Source organism: Falco peregrinus, chromosome 12 (genome assembly GCF_023634155.1).
Source record: "Falco peregrinus isolate bFalPer1 chromosome 12, bFalPer1.pri, whole genome shotgun sequence".
NCBI lineage: Eukaryota > Metazoa > Chordata > Aves > Falconiformes > Falconidae > Falco > Falco peregrinus.
This window is the reverse complement of record NC_073732.1, coordinates 23,557,587-23,570,330: the sequence shown is the minus strand read 5'-3', so window position 1 is coordinate 23,570,330 and position 12,744 is coordinate 23,557,587. Positions and strand designations below refer to the sequence as shown.

Genomic DNA, 12,744 nt, shown 5'->3' with positions numbered 1-12,744 from the left:
CTTTAATGCATGTGTAAAAGGTCACTCAGGAACAAGAAAAAAACCATACTTAATCCAAAACCGGCTTTATATAAGAATTTTGAAAGTGCCATGGATTGCAACCAAGGCTATAATTAGCCTTGAAAACCTTGGGACTGAAGTCTCTCTAGTAGATTGTTACATTATTCCTGAAGGAATAAAAACGGCCAAGAGAACTGACAATCTCTCGGTGACAGAAGCATCCTCTTGGCAGGGGAAGTGGGAGACGGAGACGGAAGGGAGAGTTGCTTTGATCTGCTACTTCACACAATAAACCGTGATAAGAGAAGGAATAGATTAATTGTTGTCACTTTTGTTAGACTGCATGTGCAGGTGTTTTTTTAAAAAGGCAAGAGATTTATAAAAACCCCTTTGGTCATCTAAAACGGTCAAAATAATTAGTTTCCATGCCATGGGAGGAGTAACAGGGCAGCACAAAAGAGGGAGCATGTGGCTTGGAAGAGGACAGGCTCTTCCTGGGCTGTCAAGCTGTTAATTAGCTCTGCCGCAGTATGAGGCTGAGTTGCTTCTTTTACTGTTTCTTAATTGTTCACATGTTAGAAATATGAAAGCTTTGTGCTCTTGCAGCTAGGGACAAGTGTGGTCTGTCACCTGCCTGGCTGGCTGGACTTCATTCGGTGCCTTCAGCCTGGTGGCTCCTCTGCTTCTCCCCCTGTGTCAGAGGAAGGGGAATAATCCCCTTGCCCCGGCGTGTTGCACGGAGCCAGCCCCGGTGCTTTGGGGTGTCCCCAGCAGCCGATGGATGTGCTCTGGTTACAGCCAAGGAGCTCGGGGTGGGATTTGGCCTCTTGCTTTGTCAGCAGAGGTGGCCAAAGCTCCTCTGGCTCGGTTTCATTATGAACTTGGGAGACAGCCTCAGTTTGTCAACAGGTTCGAAAAGTGTTAAAATGAGCTCGTTTCAGTGTATAGCATCCGTGTTAGAGTGGATGGAAATAGAAATGGGATATAGGATTTTTTCTCAGTTCTATTAAATTTAGCATGGAAAGATGAGCTTCAATTAAAACTTGCAAAGTTCTAATTCCCTAGAGGACATATTACTTGTATCCATCCTGTGGATACAAAGCGACTGAGGAGCATCCTTCACTAATTGTCTGCTTTTTAACAGTTAAAAAATACTTAACAAAAAACCCTCACCGTGCCGCAAACCCCACCCCCACTAAAACAAAACCATACCATTGTTTTTAATTGGGGAATGGTTTCCTTGCAATAACAAGTCTTTAATAATTCCTGGGGCTCATCGTGCTGTAGAGATGGGGCCTGTATTTCAGTTGCTGGAGCTTGAAGTTGTTTTGATATCGTTGATGACAGAGATGAAATAATGTATGCTAAAGTCATTTGGCTAGCCTCGAAATCAAAGCACTGGAAACAAAATCTAACTGCAAATCATTAGGCTGTCATTCTTTTAAAACCTGTTATCCAAATGACTTTAACAGTTTGTGGGTCATACGCAAAGTCAAGAATCATCTTGCATGGTGCACGTTTTGATGATAAAACACAATATTATTTATTTTTTTTTTATGGGAATGGAAGTGTTACAGTCAACAGTATCAGTGTGGGAGTTCGATTTCTTCCTGCAAGTAGATCGCTACTCCATATGAGCAATTGGCACAAGGTTTGGAAGGACAGATGTGAGGCATGCGAGCAAAGTGTTTCTCCCTTGTTGTATAATGACTATCTGGTCCATACACAGAAACTCCAAAACTGTTTAATTTTTTAATTTATTTCCAAATCAGAGTACCAGTCTTATGGGAAGGACTGGCTCGGGCCAATACAACTGTAAGTAGATAGCATTTTGGTGGGGGACTGAAACAAATTAAGCATTAAAGCTTTATTAAGCAACGTTTACATGCAACGCTTACGCTGTTGTATACTTGAATGGTGAACTGGGGATTTTTGATTTTATAATGACTTTTTTCTTGCAGTTTTTCAGGTTTGAGAAATCACTGACAAGGCACGAGTTGCATAACAATGTGAATATTAATTTTACCTAATCTCAGGCATGTTTCATTCTGAAGAACCAAACAGCACTTGATAATCCGGTGTGGACTGAATCCCCCAAAACAGTGTCATTGTGTTTACCAGTATTGGCTGTTACGTATAGATACATGTCCAACTTACTGTGGAGTGAAACTTGGCAGCGTATATAGACCAAAGTAGTTTCTGAGAGAAATAAAAAAACCCGTATTCCTCAAAAGAAATTTGCAGATATTTTGATAGGGAAAACACATTTACTCAATATTTCTGTGAAGTTCCTTCCGAACGAACTGTCACTTCATATTTTTGATGGGTTTGAATAGAACCATTTAGATGACAGCTCCCCCCAGTAATCGCTTACTGCTCATGCTGATATTTTATTTTTCCCTTTCACACAAGGATTGTTGACTATAGAGTAAGGTGGCAGGGGACTCATGAGCTGAATAATAAGAAGTAGTAATAACGACTTTTTTCTTTTCTTGTTGGGGTTGTAGTATAGGTCAAGTTCCCTACATAGCTAAGTATAGGCAAGTTTGAAGAGCAGCAGAACCACATGCCGAAAATGACTTCTTTTAGTTTAAACCTTGGAGTTTCCATGTGCTTAATATACTTGATGATAAATTATCCTATTTCAGATCTAGACGTGACTGGTAAAAACCATATGTGCTGATTAGATTATAAATAACAGGTTAGAGAAAATGAGCCGTGATCAGAGGAGATATAAATAACTGGGATGGATTCCTGTGTGTAACTTGGGTTTTGAGAGGTTGGGAAATCCTGCTTATTGTACAATAAGCAGCCTGAGGAGTATAAAAATGTAGATGGATAGGGAATATCTTTCTGATAATTTAATGTGGACTGCTTTTGCTTTTATTAGACTGTGGCTTGCTAGGTTGTTCAGGATTTTGTTAGATTTGCCTAAACTTAGGGAGAAATCGCTCCTGAGGGCCATTACATCCCATCTGTGCCTGAAGTCCTTCATCTGTTCTAGTGTTTAGCTTCCTTACCTAGAATGTGATACAGTTTGGTGGCGTTTGATGGCTTCTCCATCAGAGGAGGTTATGAAGTTATCTCCTGTATTGTTAGCCAAAGCTAAAATTCAGTTTGCAACAACAAGTTCTCTCTGAGCTCTTCTCAAGAGTTTGGCCCTGACTGTTTTTGGGCTAACTACCAGGTTAGTGTAAACATTTTAATGTGTATTAAGGAAGCAATGAAATTAAGTAGTATAAACTCTCACTGCAAACATGCAAACATCTGTCTGACGTTTGGGGGGTTCATTTTACCGACTGCTCTGTGTGATGTTCCCAGTTAATGGCTGAGTCAATGAGCAATCAAGCGAACTACTTGCATTTCATCTGGACTCTTTCGTTGAGCTGTGAGGCTGTGTTTGTAAAAGCTGGATGGTTATGGCACTGGCTTTGTTATCCTTGTACTCAGTGCCTCAAAATGGAACTTGCGTGTTCAGGGCTGGATTTCGGAGTGGAAACCATAAGCTACTTGCTTGTATAACCACATTCCAAGGTTAGTCTGAATAGCTGAGATAATGAATTTGGTCTTTGTGCATTCTTAAATAGATAGATAGTTTTTCACATATGTGAATTTTTTTTTGCTACAATTGGACGCTTTCCTTGGGAGCAGCCTAATTCCAGGCTGCACAGTTTCTGCTTTGTTCTCTGCTTCCATGCCTTCGACAAGAATAACTTAACCAGATTTCAATATAGGAATTGTGGGCTGCTAAAGGACATATTGTGTTACTGCTTAATGCTGTATAAGTTGATCAGTGGGTAATATAAAGTCTATATTTTAGCTGTTTTATGATGAAAATATTTTTTCAATGGAATATATGGTAAAGTCGTTGAACAATGATCTTATTCTCAGAATGATGGCACAAGGCATTTTCCATATACCAGAAATTAGTGGAGCTGCTCATTTTGCTGTTGGAGACTTAAAAAATAAAGCTATTTTTAGCCTTTTCTGAGCAATTGCACCATTTTTTAAAAAACTGAAAAAGCTGATATCTTCTTTCTTTCTCTCTGTTAGGACCAGCAGAGGTTCCCATGATGTCACCCAATGGATCCATCCCCCCTATTCATGTGCCTCCTGGTTATATCTCACAGGTATGCATCTTGAAGAATCACATTGTGTATAGAAGCAATAGTATTGATCCATATGGAGAAGTCTACTTGGTTGAAGTACGACTTCTAGTCTAGAAATACTAACGGAAATGGTAATACACATTTTCATACTGCTCCTCTTTACTGACAGCATACACACGTTTGCGCAACCAGTTTTGTTTTATTTTTAACGCTAACAAAAGCTATGCATACAGATTAAGCCTACACGTGCAACTTCTTACCCTTTGTGAGAGGGAAAGAAGTCCGCGATGGTAGGGGGTGCCTTAATTCTAGTGTGATAGTCGGAAGGGGTAGGAGTTGGAAGTGAGAGGAGACACCACTGTAGCTATAAAATACGCTGTTGTATCTTCCCAGCAGAAATACTGCAGCGTATCAAGAGCTGGGGGGGTGGTGGTGTTTTGTTTTGAAGAATAGATGGGATTTAATTACCTATCCATGGAAAAAATGGAAAACGCTTTTCACAAAGCTGTTGCATTAGGTTTTGAGACTCTTGAACACCTACTGCTCTACTGTGTAAATAACCACTATAGATTACCAGATTGTTTGTGTTCCTGCTGTCTTCTGCAAAGCTTAAACCCTTTCTGAAGTCAGGAAGAAAAAAAAGGTTGATGTAAGGCAGAATAGCTGTGAAAAATGCAATAAGTAATTTAAATCAAAAAAAACAAACCGCTTTCATTGAGACCTGGACTGGATTGAAAGCTTCATTAAAAGTATACAAAATACTTGAAATATCCTTGATGAAGAGCATAGGAACTTCTGGTACATACATCCTGGCATCTTATTAAGCAGAAAATAGTTGATGTCCTGGAATTCCTTCCCCTCCCCAGGAAACATGTGAGCTTGTGTCATTCTGAAAAATTGTGGATGGCATCATACTTAAATCCCACAAAATACTGCAATTGCTCTGTGGTATTTTAACTTCTGAACAGAATGAGAACATGCTTTAAGTGCAGGGGACTTTGTTAGCCAGCCTAGGAGAGAGGGCAGGACGGCAGGGTGGTCCAGCTTCCTCCCGCTTCTCAAGCGTCCCGAGGTGGGTGGCTGGGGTACGCTTTGAGACAGCACTTGCAGTGCTGTTTTAATACTCCTTGTGGGCTGACCTAATTCAACGAACTGACCCATATCATGCAAGGATTTTATTTTTTCAAGATTTACTCTTCCTTTGAAATTACTTTAACACATTGTAATTATTAAAATGTTTGTACCTTTCAGCCCCTGTGCTGAGATAAACGGTTGGGTATAATTGAAACTCTTTCCAAACCAGAGTGATGAAAGTCTTCCAGTTGTATCTCTCTCGGAACTCTGTTCCTTTTTAATGCTTTTTGTGGGGCAACAGAATAATTCCACTAAAAAAAGCCTTTAAGTCATTTCTTAACCAGAAACACCCTAACCAAAAACCCTCTTCTGAAGAAATTTTTCCAAGGAGCTGGAAATATGTTGTAAAGTTTTAGGGTAAAACTCTGTGTTCCATGCTTTTCGGCAGCAGAATGTGTGTTCTGCTGTGTGGCAAGAGAGCCTCTTGCTTTTCAGACTGCTTCGTGTTGAATAGTAGTAGCTGAAAGTGTGTGGTGATCGAATTAGTTCATACTGTAGTAAGTGTCCCTGCCTCATTTGCTCTTGCGTTTGTTGCCTCACAGATCAAAACTCTAGTTTATGATAAGTAATGAGAACACGGCTTTAAATTTAGAATGGCAAGGGAAAGGCTATAAAGCAAATGAATGCGCTCTGAGATAGGAATCAAAATACGTTTGATTTTTGGTTTGATTTGTCCCTAAAGTGCACATCTAAGAGTCAGGCAGAAAGCAGATACCTCTGTGGAGAAGTAATGGTGCCTATTAAAAAAAGACATGAAATCTTTTTTTCCATTTTGTTATGCCAAGCCTGTGGGAACTGTGAGTATTAGCCTGAAATGTTACATTGGTGATCTTGTGATTGCAACCTCGGATTAAAATGATGCTTCGTGACCTCTTCAGTATTGTGAAAATGATCAGCAAACAATTGGCAGGAGGCTGTGTGCCCTGCCAGACCAGCCCCACTGGAAGCAGCAGGGAAATAGACTGTGTTTCTAGACTTGAAGGACCATGTTAGTAGCCGTGACTAGAAGCTGGGTTTGTTGATATTAAGGAGATGTTCCCAATGGTGAGGCTTAGCCAGGGTGGGAGAAAATCCAGGAAAATAATAGAAGACAAATACACACCACCAGTTCAGCTATTTCATGCTATGGTTTTGCTTTCAAAGACCAGTTCAATGCAGCCATTTGGTTTGCGTTTCCTTTTCAGCAAACAAACCTCTGTGCACCTCTGGCAGATAGGAACTATCAGATCAGAGTTCAGGTCTCTGCAATTCTTTGTTGGCCTAGGGTTAGTAAAATATAAAAGAGAGAAAAAGTTCTTTGCTGTGCTCTCGGTGGACAATATTGCTACTGTAAAAGTGAGTTGTGGAAGGTGGTGTGGTAGAAAATCTGTATTTAAATGTGTGTTACATCGACAGTTTTGGCTGCAGCTGTTGAACGTTGAAGGAGCAGCTCCCATGACTTGCCAGGAGCCGGGCACAAGCTGTTATGCCCGTTCCAGTTCCAAGCTGCAGGCGGAGGCGCCTCGGTGCCACAGGAGTCCTGCGGGGCAGGGTGGGAGCCCACCCTCCGCTAGGATGCCCGCTGGAGGCTTCTTGCCATCAGGGTCTGTGGCCCAGTGCCTTCTCCTGGCTCCTCGAGCACCTGACCTCCCTGGTGTCAGCGTAATCTAAAGATCAAAGATCATGATTTGGATGCTAAGCTATTAATTTTGGGGACATTCTCATGGGTGGTTTTTTCTGCCTTTCACAGTGTGTTATGTTTGGGAGGAGGGAAGGAGGATTTGGGGTGTTCTAATGAGGAGAACTAGAAAAATGGAAATACAAAAAAGCACGGTCATGAACTTGTTTGCTTAGGGCTAGTGCTATTGCCTGAGGACTGCTCTCTCTGAAATAAATCTGGAGCAATTCCACTGGAGTTTGAGGAATTACTCATGTAGTTGGACGTGAAAATTTGGCATGAAATTCCGCTTTTGAATTTTATTTACAGAGTTGTTAATATGTGGTCTCTGCCACAGATATTTTAAGGCTAAAGGACCAATTTACTGTTTGGAGCACGAAGCATGCATAGTGCTGATAAGACTCCTTTTGTCGGGAGGTAACGTTGAGGTCATACAGCCTGAACTGTGCATGTCCTGCAGTTCGGTATTCCTCCATGAAACACGTAGCATTATAACAGAACTAAAGTGTAACTTCGAGAAAGGGGAAGGTCTTCCAATGACATGCGAAGTGGTAGAAAATCCATCATATCCTCAGGAACCAGGATTTTGGTCTCAGGTACATCCTCTACCCTAAGAGAGATGTTCTCTTCCAAAACCATGTTTGGCTGGCTAAGCTTTTAACCACAAACTCTTCGGTTTTGTGTGGCATACTGCTCGGAGAGGTCCCCTGTGTGTTTTGTAGACTGCAGTCAGTTAAGTCATCCACCCTTTAACAGGATGATCCTCCCTAACGCTCTGAACACAAGGAAGGTTGTGCAGATCTCGTATGCGGAGCAAGCGATAAAGTGATGATCCTTTTAAGTTCATGAGCGTTGGTCCTGAAGATCTGTATCGTTCTAGATCTAAAATACCCTAACGTTCTTGCCAGCATTACAGATGTTCATCTGTTTGTTTTCCAGTTTCGAGGTACAGATTTAATACCGGTGTTTGTACGTGATGGATGGCAAAGATAGTGATGCAAACTTGCCAGGGCTGGCATGAACTTGGACTGGCATCCTTAAGAAATTAAGTGAATAAATAAAATGTTGACATCCAAGTTCCTTGTGGATGAGCTCACTCTGTACTGTTTTCTGGTACAGATTGATTTATGAATGAAGTTTCAAATTAGTTTATGAAATTCCTGAAGTATTGGTTGTGGTCCACCCAGTGGCCATGCTCCAGATGTCCTTGCTGGATCTAGCATGCTAAGCTTAAGTGAAATCAGAATTTTTTTTGAAAGCAAATGGAAATTATTTGCATATTGCCATATTATACCCGTTCAGTAAATGTGTGTGTGTTACAGCGTGAGAGTGATCATATTCCTTTAACTGGAACTCTCAAAATACAGATACAATTTACCTGTGCAAAATCACCATGCCTCTTTCGTGGGGGTGTAGTATTACATTTCAGTGGAGTAATATGAGACAATGTGGAGTACTGAAGTACTTTGAATATGTGCATTATCTCTAGTTAGACTGAATTTTCATTGCTACAGTGATACCTCTAATGTGAAACAACTAACATTTAAAATGGTATTCTCAAAATGTGGCAACTGATGGGGGAGGCAGTTTTATTGTGTATGAGTAATGTTCATCCTGATCCTTCTGAAGGATCATCTACCTACCTCACTTGGCAATTAAGCTCCCTAAAATATGGGAAAAAACCACACAGAACTATGCTATAATAATATTGTTATTGAGGTGGCGTGCCAATTACACCAGCAAGCACAAAAAATAACAGCAAAAGACAATTTACCTAGCAACAGTTTGAAAAACACAGAATAATGAAAGTTTAGCTCTAGGTGCCAAATGACCAGAGATATTTGTTTTCTGTAAATATAAACTGCTAAAATTAGTAGTAGCAATTACTTCTGATGTTCTAATTGCATCTAGAGACCTCAACAGGGATTAGGGTTTCATTGCTGCTGGGCACTGGAGACAGTTTAGCAGACAGTGTGTTTCCTGATGAATTTATGATCTTCATGACAAACAGTTTTAAGCAGATAGAAAGAATTGCAGGTTTCTTCTTCAATTAGCAAAGTTTAACCTCTCTGCTTAGTTGTGTTATCTATGTTAATGGATCAAAACTAATCAGCTCTGTCTTTGATGAGAGTGTCATCTCCCAGAATGACGCTACTACAGTCTACCCACTGCAAATTTTACAAATCCAGAGATGCCTGATGTCTTAACCTGTGCTGTTTTTTTAGCTGTCTAATGCATATAATACATAATGCATTGGATTATCTTTTTTTTTTTATCTGTTAATGTCAGGGTAGTACATTTAAAGATTGTATGTGCAGCTTCAGGAATTTACATACACACACACAGACATACATACATATAAAATTCCTAGTTTGGGGAGAAAATGTCTTGTAGGATAGGGAGATACAGTATTTTTTACCATGTCCTCTCTGTTTCTGCATTCATTTGGAATGTGGGCACATGAAGTAACAAGAATGCTGTCAGCATTTGTGGCCTGGGAGGAAACAAATAAAAGATATTAGTCTCTTAGCTTTTTGATGAAAGTCCTTTGGAAGGCTGGCTCATCCTCTGAGTTGGACTAGATGATCATTGTAGGTCCCTTCCAGCTGAAATATTCTATTCTATCCCACTCATCTCTGGCTTTTCTCTCACTACTGCTGATATTTTATAGTTTTGTCTAGCAGGATAATTTCATCAAAAAGGTCTTTGACAGGATTTTGAGCTTTCTTCCCTGCTCTGTAGAAGATAGTTCAGGAAGAGGAATCCTAGTAATTTTAAATATGGTTTACATTATGGGCTGCTGCAGGGTACAAGCTCTCTGTCTAAATCTGTTCCTTAACATACTCATCTTTCACTAGAGCACAAAATACATGTGTTGTCAGGTCTAGATGTGCACAGATAAGAGCTTGTACCCACCTGAAAGACTGATGTTGTCTTTGAGGCTTGGACTAGTTAAAGCCGTGATGGAAACTTTTCAGATCAGGATGCAGAAACTTGCTATCTCAATTTGATCCAAGTCTGAGAGTTGAGTCCAGCATTTTTGTGCACAGTGCTAAATAAGTATTGCTGTTTTTCAAGTGCATGCTAAATGGAAAAGGATTTTCCTCTTCTCCAGCTTCCGGAGGGCAGGTTTTGGACCTGACACCAGGATAAGAAATGCTGTGGAGGTTGAGTGGAACCAGTAGCAAAGATGAGAGGCCTGGAAACGCAGCAGCTACAATGATGTGATAGTCTATGTCTCTGAGGTTCAGCCATTTTTGAGGACTCTGTAAAGCCTTCAAAATTTAAAGCCAGCAGGTGCCAAATTGCTAGCTGAAGTTGTAAATTTAGAGGTTAGGGTCAAGTATGTTAAACTAAATTCCTATTCTGGTTATTCAACGTCGCAAGCAACACTTTTTTTAATGTAAAATCCCAATTACAAGTGAATGATTTAACGTTGTGTAGAAAATTGATTTCTGTAGGAGGCCAGCCAGTCCACAGAAATTGTCCAGGCCCGCGGTCGCAGCCTGTAGCTAACAGGTATAAATTCATACAACCCAAGGAAACACGTGGCCCAAAGAAGGAACTGGGCCAGCTAATACTAGTTAAATTTTACCCTGTTTAACGCGCTCAGCTGATGCCTGGGGCAGGGACTTGTGTTTGCTGGAGCATTATGGCGCACAGCTGTGGGCACGGCCTCTTGGGCTTGGCCCTCTGCGGCGGCGTCAGCAGAAATAACCCTGTGCCCGTGCTGTAGCTTCACTTCGGGGTATATCAGCATAAACAAATTTTTCTTTGTGGTTTGGGCTAAGGGGGGGTGATGCGACCAGAGTCGCTGAGGCATGGGGGTCCCTAGCAGGGTCTGTCCTGCTGGTGGTGCTGTGGGCAGTGGATAACTCCAGGTGGTGGTGGTCAGCTGGGGGTGGCAGCATCTCACAGCAGGTGCCCTGGATGCACATTCATTATCTCATACAGTACATCCCTCACATACAGCATTCCATCTGTGTCATCAGTCAGTTTAGAGAAGAACAGGGTTTTAATCACCTATTTGTGTATAAAACTACATTATGCTTCCTTGATGCTTCTCTACCTTAAGCACGTCAGTGTGGAGAATCAAAGGGATAGTAATTGTTCTTACGCACTTGTATTTTTACGTTCCAGAAACAGCAGAAGTTTTTTGAATAAGCTTCAAGAAAAGCTTGGCTCCTAATTCTGGACTGAAATTTGGCCGGTTGACTCTTCTCCAGAAATATAGTTCTGGAAAAATTATAAGCTGAAAAACTTTTTTTCAGCCTAAGCACATTTCCACCTTCCTACATCTGTTTTTACATCTTTGACTGTGGCATTAGGGGCCAAGTTATGCATATTCCAGAGCTGATTTGCACGGGTGTATAGACAAGCTCTGCAGCAGAATCAACCTTCTGCCCTATGGTTTGTCTTGAGCAGATACCTGTTGTGAACAGGGCAATTCTTCTGAAAACGTGTGTCAGCAGAGCGGGTTCCTGCAGGGTACATGGCTCTGTGCACACACGCGGCTGCTCCGTGGCAGCAGTGCCAGCAAATTTCCGAGTGTTACGCACTCTGTACTCGGAGTGCTGTCAAAATCAGTAGCGGAAATTTTATGGGCAGAACGTAAAGCTGGTCCCAATGAGTACTCTTATTTTGGTGCTTTGTGTTCCTTTTTCAATTGTTGTACTCCCTAAATACAGGTTATTTATTTTGTCTCTTACCCACATAGTTATCATTTAGCAGCAGTAAGTTTCCTAGTGATTAGTGTGGCACTCTGAGTCTCCAAGCAAAGCCACATCACCACTATGATTACTTCTGCTGATATTAATTTTAGAAATGTGTTTATGAATAAACCAACCATTTTCTAATGGGAGAACAAACTGTAAACAGTAATGTTTTAAAAATATGTTTGGTTCAGATTCTGCATAACGTGCTCGTTTCCCTGCCTTCCCTTCCAGGTGATAGAAGACAACACCGGCGTTCGGAGGGTGGTGGTTACCCCCCAGTCTCCGGAGTGTTACCCTCCTAGCTATCCTTCGGCCATCTCTCCAACCCATCACTTACCTCCATACCTGACACATCATCCTCATTTTATTCACAACTCTCATACAGCTTTTTATCCTCCCGTCACTGGCCCTGGGGACATGCCACCGCAGTTTTTCCCACAGCATCATCTTCCCCCGACAATATATGGAGAACAAGGTGAGCAGGGAGGGAAGATACTGGTGTTTCACACCTGTGTTGAGCACTTTTTAAGGGCTAGTGAAACCAAGAGTAGAAAGGAGTTGGAGAACTTGTAGAATGGCTTTGTGGAGCATCTTTTTTTTTTTTTTTTTTTTTTCAACATCCAGAGCAGGGGGTGTCAGCCATCCGGAGTGCAGCAGCACAGGGCAGTCCTACATTGCAGCATTTGGTTGCAGAAACAAAGCCAATTCGAACTTAATTTGTAAATAAAGCGGGGGAAAAATCTCTCATCCCATGCTCCAAACTAAGGACATGAGTCATTCCGGTTGCTGTTCCTGTCATGATACAGCATTGTACAGAAAACCTAGAGACAAAGTATGTCAATCCTGGCTCAGGAATGAGGATGGATACGGAGGGCTGGAATTGCTGCAGTCATTTCCAGTGGGAAGAGCCGGGTCCTGCTTCCTGTTGGCAGTACTGTGCTTTCTGGCCCCCCCCCCCCCCCAGCCGTGGTTTTCCAAGAAACAACAGGCATTTTCTGTTTGTTATTCTGGTTGAGACTGTGCAGTAAGTCACTGAAAAAAGCATTGCCCGATACCAAAGGGTAGCATGGCAACCTAAATCAGGCCATGAGTAAATACTTGCAAGAAAAGGAGTGAAAGGGGCACGTTT

The 12,744-nt window shown here is 41.5% G+C and overlaps 1 protein-coding gene across 2 annotated transcripts in view; it reads left to right on the top strand.

The window, feature by feature from the left end:
• The window catches only part of FNDC3B (fibronectin type III domain containing 3B), a 209,616-nt gene that overhangs the window by 98,590 nt on the left and 98,282 nt on the right, over positions 1–12,744 (top strand). For both annotated transcript variants that reach the window (XM_055817155.1, XM_005242826.4), the window contains exons 4-5: positions 4,054–4,130; positions 11,847–12,090. In XM_055817155.1, the coding sequence (XP_055673130.1) occupies positions 4,054–4,130; positions 11,847–12,090 (321 nt within the window). The remainder of the gene's footprint in view (positions 1–4,053; positions 4,131–11,846; positions 12,091–12,744) is intronic.